The sequence below is a fragment of the Haliotis rubra genome, unplaced genomic scaffold, assembly GCF_003918875.1.
Source record: "Haliotis rubra isolate DU_JTF1 unplaced genomic scaffold, ASM391887v1 Scf156, whole genome shotgun sequence".
In the NCBI taxonomy this organism is placed as follows: domain Eukaryota; kingdom Metazoa; phylum Mollusca; class Gastropoda; order Lepetellida; family Haliotidae; genus Haliotis; species Haliotis rubra.
Genome location: NW_025765514.1, coordinates 1257356 through 1277116, shown reverse-complemented (window position 1 = coordinate 1277116; position 19761 = coordinate 1257356). Strand labels below are relative to the sequence as shown.

The 19761-nt window shown below is 38.5% G+C and overlaps 1 protein-coding gene across 3 annotated transcripts in view; it reads left to right on the top strand.

The window, feature by feature from the left end:
• Window positions 1–16223, top strand: part of LOC124270956 (homeobox protein SIX6-like) — a 30476-nt gene extending 14253 nt beyond the window's left edge. Inside the window, exons 2-3 of one of the 3 annotated variants that reach the window (XR_006896910.1) lie at window positions 13339–14711; window positions 14815–16223. Coding sequence is in view for 2 of the 3 variants with exons in the window: in XM_046706022.1 (XP_046561978.1) it covers window positions 13339–13546 (208 nt within the window). In the remaining variant the exon portion in view is untranslated. Of the gene's footprint in view, window positions 1–13338 lie in introns of all 3 variants that reach the window. The other 2 variants (XM_046706023.1, XM_046706022.1) reach the window with 2 other exon arrangements.
• The last annotated feature ends 3538 nt before the right edge of the window (window positions 16224–19761 follow it).

The following is a 19761-nucleotide window of genomic DNA, read 5'->3' as shown; positions in this document are numbered from 1 at the left end:
TTGCTATTTGTACACTATCTCGCGGAAGTCAAACTGGAAGCAATAACTTTGATTTAAATGTTTGATTAAAGAATTGGAAAGAAAACAAAAGTAATATAATTCGCTGTTATTGCTTAAAACAGATTAGATTAAAAAGGAGATTTGAAAGCTATCATACGTATTTATGCTATGACACCACACCACACTACACTACAAAAGCTAATCAACTTCTTCTACGGGAGTTAATTAGTTCTAGTTCTAATAATAAACAGTATAGCTGCAAATTGAGGATATTTGTTAATAGATATACAACTTCTTTATTCTGTATAGGCGACGTTTCGACATAGAGTCTAATGTCGTTGTCAAGTAAGTGGTACATGAGAAAAAAATTCCTCATTCTTCATCTCCTCAACTTCTAGAATACCAATCAAAGAAGTATAGCTGCAGCACCAGCGTAACCCTGAATAAGTACCGCTAAAAATACAAATAACATAACCCATAACTATATTAACAAGCGTCTTCACAGACAATGGATTTGTGGAGTAAGTACTGATGTCAAATATTTGCATATACAATTTTATGGAATTCGTTTGTTCAATACGATAAAACGAAATATGCTTTTTAGATGAAGTATATCTGTTTAAGTCCAATCAACGAGACGTTTTTTAATTTAGTAATATAATTTCCCGTTTAACATATCGGTTAAAAAAGGAAGAATGGGTAATAACATTAATGATTTTACTGTATTGCATGATGTTCAGTTTTCTTTTGGTTATGGCTTTGCACTAACGGTTGTTAGATGAAAGTGTACCATGGTGATATTCTATGGCTCAGGAATAATTCATACTTTATCATATTGTACGAATCTCTTGAGGATTGAGTTGCCATTTGTACTTCTTTGAAAAAAATGTAATTTGAATAAATACGAGTAATATTAAATAATATAAAGCTTTCATTCTTTTGGTGGTGATAATCTGATGCCTGTGTTTTCAAGTGGAAACTTTGCCGTAGCGTTCCGAGCCTCTGCCTTCAGTCTGTATCAACTTCTTAGCTAAACCTATAGGAGTAATGTTGCAGTGTATAAAACGCGGTAGTCACTTAATATTTCAGCCTGTTCTCATATGACATCAGTGTCATATGCTACAAATTGAGCTTGTACTAACTGGACCAATGTTAATAGATGTGGAGATTTGTCCGTATCATCTGTCTGCCAATTGTCTGATGAATATTACAACACATCGCAGTTTCTGTGCGTCTGCGCTTCATTAACTGCTGCTCGCCCCCATCGTAGGACAATACCGACCCAGGTCGTGTCCCACTTTAGTTATTCAACCGTGTACAAGTTAGGAACTCGCGCCGGATTAAACATTCATGATATCTTAAATTACTATGTGAAGTCTGATCCTTAAAGTTTGACACTGTCTTGTTTTGTGAGCATTTGTTTCGCGCCAGATGTTGTGCGATCTTCGTATGCAGATATACCCTCATCAAGGAGAATTCCCAAGTAGTTGCGTCTGTAGTTATAACTATAGTTATGTACCACACTGTTTGTCAGCGATGTAAATGAGGCCGTAAAATTGCTTTGAAAAGTCAGCATCAGACAATGTATTTCTTTTCGCCAACACGTCAATGATAGAGAGGGAAAGATGAGTGCAGTGCATGCGGAGTTCATATAACTTTACAAACTATATTCCCTTGCATGCATTGGCTTCAGTTTCTGTAGCGCTCGATATGAACCAGTGACATCTGTTTGCTTTCTGACAAGTGTGTGTGGTTCGTTACCATTGTTCGTGATACAGCATCAGATCAGATCGGGTGCATGTGTTTCAATATCGGCATATTCGTGCGTGCGTGTGTGTCTGTGTGATTCAGTGTATGTAGTGAGTGCTCGCACGCGTGTGTGTGTGTGTGTGTGTGTGTTTCCAATATCCTCATAGGTGCGTGCGTGCGTGTGTGTGTGTCTGTGTTTGCAATATCGGCATATGTGTGTGTCCGTGCGTGCGTGTCTGTGTGTGTGTGTGTGTGTGTGATTCAGTACCAGTATGTAGTGAGAGAGTATGTGAGAGAAAAAGAGATAGCGTTCTCGCGCGCGTGTGTGATCCCGTGCCAGTATGTGTGTGTGTGATTCTGTACCACTATGTGTGTGAGTGTGGGGGTGTGATCAGGTGCCAGAATGAGTGTGTGGCTCAGTACCAATGAGTTTTTTTATTCAGTACATGTGTGTAATTCTGTATAATGTGTGTGATTCAGTGTCAGTATATGTGATTCAGTATCAGTGTGTATCATCCAGTACCAGTGTGTGGAACTCAATATCAGTATGTTTGATTTAGTACCAGTGTGTGATTCAGTATCAATCTATATCATTCAGTACTAGTATTCAGTAATATTTCATTAGTGATTCGTCTCATATCTGATTCGGTACCAATATGTTTGATTCAGTCAGTAAGTTTCTTTTGTTCAATACAAGAGCGTGTCATAAAACTCCAGTGTGTTTCATTGAGAACCAGAGTGAACCATTCAGTACATATGTGATTTGTCATGTTTAGGAAATAATTATATATGCAAAGTATGGGCTTACGTGAATCACATTTGATCATGTTTCCAATTTCTCGTTCATTGAAAGCAAATAAACACTTGTGTAAGATAAGGTATTTAAAAACAATCATAACAATCACATATGACTGACAAGAATATCGATATTACGCAATATGTCCAAGTTATGAGAAACAATTGCTTGACGTCGGGTAGGCGTCCAGCAGGTGTGTGGCACCAGTGGTCAGAGGTCCAATTACCTGCTCACCCTCAGGTAACCTCATTACCTGGCCATACAGGTAGATAATCATCTCTGATGATGTATCTCGTAAGATTTAATGGAACAGCGCGTCAGTACGGGATGGCGTCTTTCAAGAGAAAGGGGAACAGTTGAGACTGTTAATAGACCCGCGTTAGCAACCGCCCATCCCCGCCCCTTCCTGTGTTGTTTGAACATAGAGATTTAACAAGCTTATTGATTTTCTGACCGGCATTGATAAGGGGTTGCATAGAAGAGACGCCGTCATTGTTACGTTGAAAATGATAATCCTGTATCTTATTAATCAAAATTGAACTTCCAAATATAACTGTGGAGTGTATAACGATGATGTTATTTAGGTATATTTAATATATATTTTCACATTTAGTTTAAACTTCAGACTTAACTTCTGGATGGTTTTCTGTCTTGTGACATTCCAGTTACATTTCTTCATAGCACTGAAACAGTGGAATGTCATTTGCCCCAAACTCCAAAACTGCATTTGGTCTAAGGTTCTTGGGTTTGTGATCGGATATGTTTGTGAATGCCCCTCTCTATAAGGTTGGCGTTATGCCGCTTTAGGAATATTCCAGCAGTATAAAGATATGGTACTTGTTGGTCCCTGCCTGGCGCTCGGCATTAATGGGTACAACAAGAACTGGTCGGCTCGGAGTCAGTATAATGTGTCTGAGTGGGGTATTCATGCTTCACTGCGGCATGGTATCTCAGTGGGCTAGCGCTATAAAACCAGCTTAAGTCTGGGCTAGTACAAGCAGCCGCACATACACATACACACGCATGCACGTCGTCATATGAGCGAAATATTCTCAAGCACGACGTTAAACCCAATTTCACCTCACCTCACCTCACCTCACCTCACCTCCAGCAGTATAGCGGCGGGGTCCACCAGAAATGGTCTTCACAATTCATTTTCCTCCTGAATCGACCCCCGGCTGACAGAGGCCTTGGTAACAAAGACTTACATACAAAATGTACCACAGTATCTTATGTTGGAGCTGATGGTGTAGAAAATGATCAGCCAACCACGTCACCCATACGCATATACCCGCACGACGATACATGACTATGCATATACATGGATCCGTATACATGTACTTACACACATTTATGTGACGTCGTTCGAGTACATGAACAGGCGTATACCCTAATGCATATACCTATATGGCTATACTTGTGGTTTGAGGTTCTGACAGAGCCATCAAGGAAAGTGTTCCATTCGATCTCCAGACATTCCCCAGAGGCGTCACGTGTCATTGAACACTGTATGGGCAGTGTCGGCCTTCAAGTGTTTCCTATTGTCAGCTTGAAGCGTCTCGCATACACCGGTCGGAAACCATAGCAGTTAAACTGTATAATCTCAAGTGGCTCAATGTACAACCAGGATGATGGCGGGCAGAGAGGAACCACGAGAAGGAAGTCAGGGTACTCGCGTTGCATGCCGGTCGTCCGCGTTGAATGAACAAATTTTCCAAACATTAAAGAATTTGTTCCAAGAATATTACCCCGTAGCATCCTTACACCCTCTGTTATTCCTTCCTCTTCCTCCTCCTTCATCAGGCAACCCATAGCTTAGACTCCATGTCTGTGAGTTGGCGACTGAGGACAGAGAAAGTACGTCATCTGCGCTTCATTTTCATGTTTCCTTCATCCACCTGAAGGGTCTTGTATCGCACTTTTAAATTTTTCAAAAAGCTAGGTACTACTGCATGACGGGAGAACACCGGATCCTGGCAACGTCGACCGGCGTTGACGGGAGGGTTTGAGAGAACCATAACATGGAGACACAACCGATATATACCTGGCATCTACACAAGACAAACTAAATTCTAAAGAATACTTCGGGAATTCGTCTAGCATTTTACCTTTCACACCAAATGGAATCTGTTTGATCAGATACTTGTGATTGGATATACTCTGGCTTTGGCGTTTTAGATTTACCATAATGGACTATCTATAAACTTTAACATATGAATCCGCAGACCCTCTAACCTACAATGATAATGCTCCACTTACAGTGCGCTCTGTTTCCTCTGAACATCCGGGCGAGAACATGCCCTTGCACACAGGAAACCTTGCTCTTACACGAGGCTTGATGTCTATTATGTCATGTTTGAAAGATGACCCTCGTGCAACAATGTACCGCATATCAATAGCTAAAACATAAACTTTTATCTCGTCTTTCACGTGCATTTACACCACACAAAGGGTTTCAATCAGCCCCTATATCGTGTTGCTGTTAGAGCATCTGGTAACACGTTTCTATGCGCATTAACCTTTTTAACATGTTACTACAATGTTATTTCTGAAATAAATCGTTAAAGGTGTTTGCATACATTAATTGCCTCAAAATCAGTTTTTTCTCAGTTTAATTTTGTGTCCAAATATTTAATAGGGGACGATTTACACGTTTCAAACTGAAAACAATCAATACATCTCAAACAACGTGAATAAATGCGGTCAACATTTTGTACCATGTACGGAGGAGTCATCTTTGAATATTTGAGGTAGCTCCCACTAATATCCAACAGTTAACTGAAGAACTGATAGAGTTTCTATAGTTTCTATAATTCCAATGTTTTCTGGAACACGCGAAAATACTTCAATATTCACTGTACTGCATGAGCCAGTGGCCAGGACGTTTCGAAACAGTCATGGCATATCGAGGGGGCGGCCCTTGTCAATATACACAGATCTTAAAAATAATTGTTCATAATTAAATTTTATTTTCAAGGGGGTTGAGTCAAAACCCTAAACAAACACCACCACTACACATACACCCCTTGATCCACCACTGCGACTGTTTACACACACACAGATTTCAAGTTACATAATTTTGCTTTCAATTTCAGTTAGAAATGTTGAATGGGTGAATTTAACCATAAGTCGATTAGATACACATTTGTTGAAAAAACAAACATTGTACAATGTGATATTCTAATAGGTTGAATGAAAAGATATTATATGACACATTTTTATAGTTTTCGATTAGTTATGGCTGAAAGAACATTGAGCCGCGACTGACGGGACAGATCACTTATGGAGAATAACTGTAACCAGATGTTGGATGTACAATATTCTTCCTTCAAAACCTTGATAAAGACACAATCTTACGTTTGTTGATAACCAATGTTCAAGGTGCACATCGTGTTGAACGTTCAGTGTTTTGTTATGATGATGTAGAGTTGCCACTGAACTTGTTTGGGAAAATTTTGTTGATAATCAATGTTCAAGGTGCACATCGTGTTGAACGTTCAGTGTTTTGTTATGATGATGTAGAGTTGCCACTGAACCTGTTTGGGAAAATTTTGTTGATAACCAATGTTCAAGGTGCACATCATGTTGAACGTTCAGTGTTTTGTTAACATGATGCAGAATTACAATGCATTCATCTGCTATCCTTCTATTTCTGTGAACTGGCTGAATGCCAGTGCACGCGTGACTCCACGGTTTTTTTTGTGATTTCTCTTGAAATGTTGCTGTTGATTTTTATGGTTTAGCAACGTAACTTGCTTGGTGATTAATGTGCTTTAAAAAATAGCGCTGATAAAAAATCTAATTCCTGTTTCTTCATTTAAATATTGCCCGATAAAGTAACCCGTTTAAGTGTCATATCCGCGTTTATTAAATTATAAATATTCACATCCAAACACCACGAGAAGTTCTAACTGCTTGGTCCCTCGAACTACGTTCTGACGTCAACACTCATGTCTAGTGTGAGAAAGAAATCCTTTGTATTTTAATTACCTAAGTGTCCCAGAGATGCCTAACTGACGCCCACGTTCGTGAAGACATTCTCAACCGGCGACCACAACACTTGTTCGATATCAAGGCGTTTGTATGAATGAGGGCTGTGCTATATTAAGTTCAGGATATCAAACATACGGAAGTCGGATATAGTTCTAGAAGTGTCGCGCGTCTCGGTGACGACCGTACAATTGTCTTTTCCTCAACCCTCAAGACCACGGCCTGGCCACTACATCATTGACGTCCACGGCTTAAAGGGGCAACTTCTGCATTATGTCTTCTTTCAGTGGCATTTAGAGCTGGTCTGATGAAGAGGAACCATTTTTATGGATAGACAACGTCTTTATGCAATAGATGTATATTTTGGTAAGCATAAAGAACTTGTGTGTCCATAAGAATTGTTCCTCTTCAGCATCGTTTACCGTTTTAACCTTGATACCAATAGGTAACAACGCCCATTGTCCACAAGTTCGATTAAAGTGTTCAATTGGAAAATGTCAGTGTAGGTGAAAATTGGTTTCATTCCGGATTGTCTGAATTTATTTTACTCCAGCCATCGAGCAGATTACTTTCAGGATTTGTCTGTAAATTAACTTCAGCAAATAAAGATTATATTTTTATTGTTTCTGCTTCGGAGTCGAAATAGGATTCATTGTTCATTACCATCAGGTGATATCCGTTTATTTAATGACACACCTTACACCCAAGTAGTTGGAGGTATATTATTTATCACATACTAACAAAGATATTAGGCACTAGAACGTGACACCTAAGTCAAGCTAGCAACGCTGTTCCCATGAATATTGTACAAACAATCAATACCCACTATTAAATAGCGTGCGACCGACAGGTACAACGAGGGGCCAACAGCACTGCCCCTCTGTATAGTTAATGGTGCATTGTGTTTGGTCAAGATGCAGATAAGAGACTGGACATTCATTGACACCTGTAACAAAGAAGCTGTCATTTTGGCTTTGTTATTATAAATATTAATGAAAAAACTCTGAGAACATTGTTTCCATTAATGGCTTTGCACTACCAAGATACTCGACTTAGTCACAAAAATGTGTTTCTTCGAAGAAGTGGTTGAGTTAAAATTACATTTTTAAAAATTGGGTTTTTTGTTGTTGTTTTTTTAGGGATATGAATCATTATTTTCAAAACGATCTACATTGTTATAGTTACTTCGGTTGAATGGTGTTCGATTGATCTATTTTACATGAAGATATAGCTAGGGTTTTCGTTATGTCTCATAAACAGGCTTGTCACAATCAGTAGTCATTTAAAGCCAAACAGCCCCCTGGATCCTTTTGCTCATCAAATATTCACGATGGAGTTCTCTATCCCAATAGCAATCTGTCCAATTAGTCGTGATTAGGGGCGGCTTCGCATCAGACATATGCTAATGCCAGGTGCAATCTTAGAGCACTGTACGCGTGCCACGTCACCCGTGACGTCACTCGGTCATGGAAGATAACAACAATTTGCCTTCTTATGGCAATGGGACATTTCGCAAACACATCTCTGAAAAGTTTAAATTTGAAATTTGAGTTGTTATCAATTATTTAGGAGAGTTGATGAAGTAAGGTAAACAGTAATTAATATTTGATTTCCTGAAATGGAATGGAATAATTTAATTGAATAAACATATGTAGAATATAACAAATAATAATTGTTGTAGTTGGTATTAGTGGCGATGTTGACGATGTCGTGCAGGCAACAGATGGCAGTCGTAGATGATGATGTCATGATGAACATCCTCATCTAATGTCTAATTTAAATGTCTATTTAGTTTTATGTCTTTAATATAAAGTTCTGTATTTTTGTCAAATCCACGATCATATTCGGCTAATGTTAATATTATTTAAGTATGAAACCATTTTATGTTCCTAATATGATAATAACCCTCAGGTAGCGATGATACAGGAAATATTTTATACAGTTAATTATTTCTAATGTCAATAAAAACTAAACTGTATTTTGTGTCCTAGAATGAAGATATTGATACTTAAAACTGCTTAATGACATGTTGAGCGTGAAAAGCAATTTCAGCAGGAATCGGGTGAATTCTTACATTGTGTTTCAAGTCATCGCTTCGTTGCATTCGAAAAAAGGGGACTATATTTCTACGACCTACCCTAATCTCTCAAGTGACAAATTTTAAGTGTTAAATCTTGGAACTATCTGGCAAGCTTTATGATGGTGTAAGTGGAAGTCGACAGCCTCTTTGTACAATGTCGCGACCACAGCCGGGATCATAAGCTAACTTGGCACCATTTCTTTCAAACTATATCCGATTCCAAATACATGGAATTATGATTGATTACATTTCGGCTCCCAAGGGATGTTTTGTTCGGGTTTTAAAGAAAGGTGGATTTGTATGGACAAAGATGTATAGTTTTCGAACAAAAGTTTGTTTAAAAGTTATCGCCAAAGAAGACTGGTAAAGTTCCTGTGGTGAACTGGAATCTGATGTTCTAGTCAAAATTGGAAGTTAATTACCCAATAAAAGAACTTCTTCCAAGCTTATTTAATTTCAATCTCACGACTTACAAAACCCATGTTGATTGATAACATTATGGTTCTCTGGAAAGGGCAGAAAGTACTGACAATGTTTCGTATACAAACATTGTGCATTATAACTGGTTACCTGAGAACTCAGACAGTACACAAAAACATATCATACGCCCACATATAAGAGCAGTTACAGAGCAAATAAAACCACGTTATAGTATTCTTTATATATTTACTGATAATTCAAAAAGTAAAATATGTTTGAAATCAAGTAAGTACTTTGCAACATGAACTGACGAGATGTTATATAAGTCTTCTTTGAAACTACAGAATCTCGTCTACAAAATACAACATAGACTAAGTCGTTTATACCAACTTAAAACATGTTCAGTCGAAAAGTAAGAACGTATATCAGTACAGCTTTGGGTTACAGACAGGAGCATAGCATACACCGCACATCTCACCAGAACAGTCGCGATTGGGGAAAACGCTTCTTCTAGGTCAGTTTGTTTTGCTTGTAACGAAAAACAGAAAAGGCGATTGTAGATAAGTGGGTAAAGGCACCGAGATTTATTGTATGGGTCAGGAGTTGGATTCCGGGAATGGGTGGGGCGGACACTTGTAGGAAATCGGGCTAGGCTACTGTACTCTGTGCATGATAACACCGGGTCTGGCTACAGCTCCGCCGCTAAACCAGTGTCAAATGTTGTATTTATGTGTCCGGCAAGTATATATCATATTAGTTGCATACCAATCGGAAATAAGAAGATTGTTAATATGTTTTCTCACCGTATTTGATTTTAAAACACAAATATTTCCTTCTTTGCGAACGCGGGAATTTGTTGTGATATGAATGTTCATTTCGTCAAGCATGGTTATATGTGCGCGTGGTCGAATTATTATGTACGAGTGAGACGTTAAGCAGCCAGAAACTATAATGTATACCATTGTATCCTTATTCTTACCATCAACATCATAGCATGGACGAATACAGCTCAAAACCTCATCAAAATATTTGAAATTATTCTTCAAATGCGTAATATGTAATCCTTTTTGTGATTTACCCTTATGACATTGTTAAACATATTATATGCAACACGAACTTTCATTCCGGGTGTGAGGTTATATTCAACTGAATAGTTTTAGAAGCTCATATTTAATATCCAAATGTCATCTCCCCGACATGAACTGTAAGATCACAGCCGCAATCTACCCTCTTCACAAGTTTATGAATAGCAAGTATATAAATACCCGCCTATCATAGCAAATGTGTCTATAATAGCCTGTGTCCCCATTTGTAGTACAACAAGGCTGAATTCCCTACCTCAGCACTGATATTGATGGGGATCCGAGCTTTGTATTGCCATGCCGGATCTGTTACTGTCCCATTGTCCCGTCCATTGAAGCTTATTTGCCAACTTCATAATGGCTGCGCTGTAACAGGTTAAGTCATGAATGGAGTATTGTAATGGACGCCAACACTACGAACGCCACACACGCTGGAAATCTGAACTCATTTTAATAATTCCCCTGAATAAATCAAACTCGACAAAATATTAGGCATGCATATTGATGAAGCGTTCAAAATTTAAAGGATGTGATTCTCCTACAAGGAAGGACATGGTTATGTTGCGTCGTACTCACGTAATAATATATCATATTAAGTACATGCATTTTTGCATTTGGCTTTAAACGTTTGTTTTTATTTGACATTTTAAATGTTTATTGTACGCGTCACATGTCGTTTGAGACGAGTAATGCAGAATAAAAGCGTCAAATGTTGCTGTTGAATGCAAAAATGATTTATATTAGTAAAACGGTCATGTCACAATGGGTATTGTTCTAGACCTTCACGTATGGGCCCTAACAAATAACTTTGATCTTTATCATTGAATTCCCGTGTGTGTTATATCGTACAGTCGGCGGTTAATGATGAAAGCGAGGAAACCCAAAAAGGATGAAAATATCAGTACTTCCGTGCGATTTTATTGCCTGTTGATTGGAAATGTTTCAGTCGCTGACAATGCCAATAACCAAATCTAGATGTCCACTTTAGATGAACCCTGCAAAAGCCAGCAAACCATGTCTGTTTAACACATGAAATCCCTTCTTTGAAAGCTTGGCGTTCGCACTAGGGCGAGGAGAGATATGATCTACAGTGATTAGTGCACAGGGAGGAACCGTGCTTATAATGGATATTACTCACACATGCCTCATCGACCTATTGTTCTGTCACGTTGACAAACGCAGTGAGATAATAAGCTTCATACACGCCCTAATCTGTCAGCCGTACTATAAATACCCACGCCTGTAAACCACGACACGCTTATCTTCCGGTAACAATTTGTATTTCCTACATGCAATAGTTATCAAAGCTTAAAGGGTATTTATCCACACGTAAAACAAAACGTGCTGCTCCTGTTAAAACGTTTGTTTGCATCGTTGACCCTAGTCTGCCAAGTCTGTCACTGTCGTATTGCCTTCTGTTGTCATTAATTTATGTTTCGAATATCATTAATGGTTCCAGTTTGGTACAAATGCTAATCCTAGGTCGGCTTTGCGTTCAGTGAGTCTCAATGGCAACTCCTTCGAAAAGGTTAAGTTGTGGAATTAGTAAGGGTTTGAGGTCACCCGAAAATGAGATTCAACAACATCACTGGTTGGAGAATGGGGTGCTTGCAGCTATATAGAAGCGGGGGGTATGTTGTCAGATTTAAACCCAGCAAGTGGGACTATCGATCAAGCAGCCCTGACAAGCAAAGATTAATGTCCACATGGGACAGAAACAAAAACGCAATGCAATTGTCTCCGACCATCCAGTACCATATTTCAGAAAACCATTCCCCGTTCCATCTGAAACAGTCCGTGATCCACGGTGTAGAAAAGATTGATCATAACGGGGACGGTACGAGGGTTTGTACTGCGGTCTGCGGGGGACCCGTGATTGATGTATCGTGTCACGACCAGCCAGCCGAGACGCGGACCTGTTTGTCCAGGAATCAGAGCCACTGATTTGTGATGCTGTGATAGCCAGTTGTCTCATGGACGATGTCGTTCGCGACGGCCATACACTCACGTCAGGTGCTCGTCGCTGGTCTCGCGAGAGTTGTGTGTCAGACTTAGTTAAACCGCCACTCACGGCGTGGCTGGGATTAGTCTCGAAGCAGATTGTGGAGTGATTAATGGCATGTCTCTTTAGTGCCAACGCGACATATTATTTTGATCGACTTTCCTCAGTTCGAGACCTTCTTTCAATTTGGTGCTGTCTGTGTTTGGAGTTATGAATTATTAAGTACTTCACTACCATGAACTGTGATTAGAATTGAAATTTACACAATGTCAACGTGGATAAACATCGACTTCAGATTAAAGTAATTATGACAGCACATACTCAATGTAATCTCCTCGAAATAACAAGAGGATTCACGCATTGTAAGTTTCGCGGGATTGTATTTGTTTTCAGAAACGCAACATTGTTTCGTCTAGGTTACCATGAACTCCTTGCATTCTAGTCGGGATCTCTCTCTCTCTCTCTCTCTCTCTCTCTCTCTCTCTCTCTCTCTCTCTCTCTCTCTCTCTCTCTCCTCTCTCCCCCTCTCTCTCTCTCTCTCTCTCTCTCTCTCTCTCTCTCTCTCTCTCTCTCTCTCTCTCTCTCTCTCTCTCTCTCTCTCTCTCTCTCTCTCTCTCTCTCCCCTCTCTCCTCCCTCTCTCTCTCATATTAACAGGCACGGTGCTGGCTGCTTTCATCAAAATGGTTATATCCAAAGACCAACGTTAGAGTGTTCCTTCTAAAATCTAACTGAAACTATCTATTTCTTAATAACAGGGGCACACAAAATTCGACTTCCATAAATATGTCTGCTAAAAGCAGGGTGAATGTGTGTATGTATTACTGGCAAATAGTGATGATACCGGCTGTTCGTGAATTAGGTGAGCGTATCCTGCCCCATCAGTGAGACAAACCAGGCTAACCACCTGTTCCCCTAAAGTGATACGAGGAAATAGGGAACAAGCTTAAGTTAAAATAGGGAACTGCAACGGATATCATTTTTGTCAGTGATATGTCAAATTGGGAAATGTCACCCACGGCTGCCATTAAAATCTTTGTGAAAGCTTAACTGAAACATTGAATATCATATTCTGGATCTAACAACCTCTTAGCAAGAGTGACATGACATCTTTGTGAAAAGAAGATGTTCAGTTATGATTGAAAGTTTACCTGTAAGGTTTACTTCATGCAAATGATTTTCTTTGTTCTGTTTGTCATGGTTATGCTTGATCTGTTGCAGCAGGGACCTAGTTGAGGAAAACATGAAGCAGGCGATGCATCAGATGTGCAACATGAACCAGCCCATGATGCCTCACGACTACGGCCACCGAGACTTCAATCTGTCCATGCCCTTGGTCAAGTCAGAGCCCATCCCACCCCACTACCTGTGTTCACCACCCATGGACCACCACCATCACCACCTGCACCACTCCGTGCCCCCCGTTTGACAGTGGGCCAATCCAGGAATGGACTCGACCTGTTGGTAGCAGACGACATGCTGACGAGATGTGGTATAACGACAATGTTACCTGTGCTTGAGTCCAGTCCTGGAGAGGGTGTTCTTCATCCGTTTCGGGAAAGGATGTGCTTCGGACCAGTCCTTGAAAGGATGTGAGCCCCATCCTGGTGAAAGGGTACTTTGCGCCATAATGAGCTCGGTCTCCAGTATTTAATTACGTTGGTTCATCAGCTTCAACTTTCTGACCTCTAGTTTGCTCTAGACAAATACTGCCATGTAGGACTGTCCATTGCAAACAGAGGACATCAGATGTACGCCGTTGGTTAAAACTAAGAACTTACCAGCATGGAGTGCGTGAAGTCTCCAAGATGTATCAACGAACATTCCTGTCTTCCTCCAGTGTTGGGGGAGACGTTTGATGGCTTTAAGGACTCATTTCCTAACTTTTGTCCAAGTCACTAATGTTGCTTGGAAGAAAGACGTTGACAATGACACATTCTGCAAGGTGAATCTTCTGTACCGTGCTTTGTTATCTCGTGCTATGTTTTCTCTGAACATTTGTTTATTGTGTATGTTCCCAGTATGCTGTGATGAAGATGATGATGATGATGACGATGGGAGAGTCTTAAAGAACGTGAATGGGAGAGTGAGTGATTTCGACACCTAAAGCCCACTGTTTCTGGTACAGTCATATCAGAAGTTACGATGAGGTTATACTGTAGGTACCAGAATGTAAAGGAGGAATATTAATTTTGAACGAACGCAGTGCCATCAGTAGATTGTTAGCCGTGGACGCTATCACCACTATCGTCCTCACGGGGTATCACATTGTTTATCTGGCTACACATGCCTAGTGCCAGTATTAACCTTTCAAATATTAAAAAACACATTTATTAGACACTAGGTTTCATAATTGGTCTAGGTTTTAGCCTAAAGAAACAAAATAAGTACAAATTGCGACGTTGTGTTCTTTAAAAAGTCTGGAATTAATATAGGTAACGGTGCTACATCAAAGCAGTTGTTCATTAGAACCAAGCCTAAGGCCTTCTGTGAACCTATATATGAATAATAAACTGAAATACAGAACAGTTTTCACTCGAAAGTAGTAACTGGAATTCGGGTAAACATTTCCACTGAATGACAAAAACACTGAGGTAGTTCCTCCTCATCACACTCTTCTTTGGGGTTATTATCAATTTAATTTGCTGATACATTTCAAGACAACTTTATAAGGTTTTAAATTTATTTCGTACTAAGTTTTGTCTGGGATGATCAGTAACCTAAATAATAAGGAAATATTTCCAAATTTTACAATACTATGATATTGTATGACAGTATAATACCAACTTCCAGAGGGTGTGTGTGCATTCTTCTGGACAGAACTAAATGTAGTGCTAGCGTACATTGTACTGTATATAATGTAAGACAATATAAAGAGTTTTCGCTTTGTCATGATGTATACAGTGTGTCAACAATTGTTCAAAGATTATTCGAGTTAATGTTATGGATTTCCCATAACAGAGTAATTTATATTTTACAGCATGCTTTAACTTATGTCACCCTTTTTTCTATGTCAGATGGATAATTTCATATAAACCTTTTTGCATTATGTGTTTTCTTGAATCAGAATAAAAAGTGTTATGTTTACTATAGTTGATAAGTCTCAATTTGTATTTTAAGTTTTGCAAAATTGCTGTTACAACGCTTTTCAATAGTAAATACCACCCGCGGGTACCATTGGTTATTTAAAGAGTCAACATTGATAGGAAGCAGCTGAAACATCGGATCTGGAACTGTCCCACTAAGCAGCGACAGCTCTACGAGTAATACTGTATCTTAAGTCTGGAAGTCAATCCTGGAAGTGGCGCTGAGAATGTTCTGCGGAATGGCCCTGAACACAAACCTTTACAGCCCAACCTGAAATGAAGTGTGAAGTGCTGATAGGACCACCGAGGTGGACACATTCTGTGTGTCCCTGTTATTCTCAACATGTATGATTATTTTCACTTTGTGTTAATCCTCATGGTATTTTTGATACTCCGATGACGTCATTGCCTATTGCTATTAAGTGCACATCTCCAGGATTAAGTCTCTGATAATTATCCTCATGCATTTATTTAAATGGACTAAGTTTATTCATCACGCTATGTAATGTCCTTTGGGGCTTTTGATCTCGGCTGCTGAAGACTCCGTCGAAATTCAAATATATCACTTAGTGCTTAGCCATAGTGCTCTTGTCGCTTTGGTGGAACGGACCCAGATGATAGCGACATGGATACAAAGTTAACATATTTGCATCAATGCAGCAGTAGACATGGTTGCCGTGACCTCCTTTCAAAAAGGATTCGGAGATATCACCGTCGATCTCAAAATGTGCATCTGAAGGCGTTTATATAATGTAAACTAGGTGTCACGTTCAGATAATGGATGTATATCTGACAGAGTTAAGTGCCCTTACCTCCGAGTGTTCAGTTGAAGGGCGCTAACAAAGTTTCATCTATTTTTCAATTTTTTTAATGTTTGTTACATTCTTTATTTTTCGTCTAACATGACTATCGATTCTGTGTGAGTGAGCAAGACGTTCGTGGTCTTCACACGTTACCGTATACTCGTGTTCATTTTATATGTGCAATCATGTCCGAAAATAAACAAATGATAAAACAATACTACTATTTTCTTATTTTGTTATATTTTTTATTTGTACTATATCGTTACACAGTCGTAGTACAAGGCATCACATATTGTCCATACAATACTTATTTGTGTAATCGAACCTGTTTACCCGACAAGCAAGAAAAAACTTGAACCACTGAACTACCCCACCGACATAGGTTTAGCCATGTTTTCAACAGTATATTTATCTAACATCATCAGTATGTATGGTTCACATGGAAACAAGTTCGACATTGACTATGAATTATCGAAAAGGTATCCAGCATGTTTTGTGTGTAGAATACATGTTGCATGGAAACCTGAAAGGGTAAGCAGTGCTGTGACCATGTGTACAGTGTGTTGTTAAAACTAGCCACTTTCCAAACCCGTCAGCGACACATCTACAGCGTGTCGACAAAAACGATATATTTCAGTCTAGACCAATTCCCACGCAAATACGAAGAAGAACCTCCACAGAAGAAATAATGTCGCAGAATTCCTGCTTGTTCATGAAATGGCTGGATGATATGGTTTCGCCATATTATGCTCGAGGGGTCTGTATTTTGCATTTATCCTGGGACAGTGCCATCAGTACATTTCTTCGAAAATGAAGGTGTGGTTAACATATGTCCTCTTGTATTTCTATGTACAATGGGTTTTTTCATGTGCTCTGAATTTCATGTTGCACTTTCTTGTATCATGTATTCTACCGTACCATCTTGTACTCTCATGTACCATGCTGTATTCAGTGGTTCGATATTGTACCCTATAGTATCATCTTTTACTTGTTGTATCATGTTGTGCTCTGATGTATTCTCTATTTTCTTGTACGGTGACGTATTCTGATCTTAGATACCGCATTCTAATGTAACCAACACTGTATCAAAGTACACACACACACACACACACACACTCACTCACACTCACACACAAGGTATACTCTCACTGTCAAATCTTCATACACTCGTATGCTCACTCAAACACACATATATATATATATATATATATATATATATAGAGAGAGAGAGAGAGAGAGAGAGAGAGAGAGAGAGAGAGAGGTCACACACAAAGTATACTCACATTAACTAACTTACAGCCACACACATATACGCCGGCGGCATCATCAATATATTATACCCATCAAAGAGCAATCCAACCGCTAGCAACATCATTGATATATTATACTAGCAACATCATCAATATATTATACTAGCAACATCATCAATATATTATACTAGCAACATCATCAATATATTATACTAGCAACACCATCAATATATTATACTAGCAACATCATCAATATATTATACCCATCAAAGAGCAATCCAACCGCTAGCAACATCATCGATATATTATACTAGCAACATCATCAATATATTATACTAGCAACACCATCAATATATTATACTAGCAACATCATCAATATATTATACTAGCAACATCATCAATATATTATACTAGCAACACCATCAATATATTATACTAGCAACATCATCGATATATTATACTAGCAACATCATTGATATATTATACTAGCAACATCATCAATATATTATACTAGCAACATCATCAATATATTATACTAGCAACATCATCAATATATTATACTAGCAACATCATTGATATATTATACTAGCAACATCATCACTATATTATACTAGCAACATCATCGATATATTATAAACCTCAAGGAACAATCCAACCACTAGCAACATCATCGATATATTATACTAGCAACATCATCGACATATTATAATTACAACATCATCAATATAGCAATAGCAATCGATATATATTACAGCTAGCAACATCATTGATATATTATACTAGCAACATCATCAATATATTATACTAGCAACATCATCAATATATTATACTAGCAACATCATTGATATATTATACTAGCAACATCATTCATATATTATATCATCAGCAACTTCATCAATATATTATACTAGCAACATCATCAATATATTATACTAGCAACATCATCGATATATTATACTAGCAACATCATCGATATATTATACTAGCAACATCAGGACATATTATAAACCTCAAGGAACAATCCAACCACTAGCAACATCATCGATATATTATACTAGCAACATCAACGACATATTATAAACCTCAAGGAACAATCCAACCACTAGCAACATCATTGATATATTATACTAGCAACATCATCGATATATTATACTAGCAACATCATCGATATATTATACTAGCAACATCATCGACATATTATAAACCTCAAGGAACAATCCAACCACTAGCAACATCATCGATATATTATACTAGCAACATCAACGACATATTATAAACCTCAAGGAACAATCCAACCACTAGCAACATCATTGATATATTATACTAGCAACATCATCGATATATTATACTAGCAACATCATCGATATATTATACTAGCAACATCATCGATATATTATACTAGCAACATCATATATTATACTAGCAATTAACTAGCAACATCATCAATATATTATACTAGCAACATCATCAATATATTATACTAGCAACATCATCGATATATATTACCTAAACTAGCAACATCATCAATATATTATACTAGCAACATCAACGACATATTATAAACCTCAAGGAACAATCCAACCACTAGCAACATCATGGATATATTATACTAGCAACATCATCAATATATTAAACTAGCAACATCATCGATATATTATACCCTTCAATAGAACAAAGCCAATCCAACCACTAGCTAGCATCATCGATATATATCGATATATTATACATCAAAGAGGAACAATCCAACCACTAGCATCGATATATTATACTAGCAACATCAACGTCATATTATAAACCTCAAGGAACAATCCAACCACTAGCAACATCATGGATATATTATACTAGCAACATCATGGATATATTAAACTAGCAACATCATCGATATATTATACCCCTCAAGGAACAATCCAACCACTAGCAACATCATCGATATATTATAGCCCCTCAAGGAACAATCCAACCACTAGCAACATCATGGATATATTATACTAGCAACATCATCAATATATTATACCCCTCAAAGAACAATCCAATCACTAGCAACATCATCGATATATTATACCCCTCAAGGAACAATCCAACCACTAGCAACATCATCGACATTTTATGGGAAGAGTGGGTTCCGAAGATAAGGGATAGGGATAATATCGTGGGAATATCAATGTTAAACGTTCTGGAAAATGTACTGAAGGCATGATGTTTCACCAGGACACTGTTGACCTCTATTGTCGTCATTGCTACGACATATAACTCTGAACTCATCAACGTACGCATTGACCAAGATCTCCATCTCTTCCAAACCTTGAAGCAAGAACAATCTGGCAATATGACGTCATTTCTGCTGTGGATGACTTTTGACAGCACCGGAATCCAGGTACTCGTTGGTAAAGTGGCTGGAAGGAAGGCTTCTACATCAGTGGAATACAGCTACTCGTTGGTAAAGTGGGTGGAAGGAAGGCTTCTACGTCAGCGGGATGGAGGTACTCGTTTGTAAAGTGGGTGGAA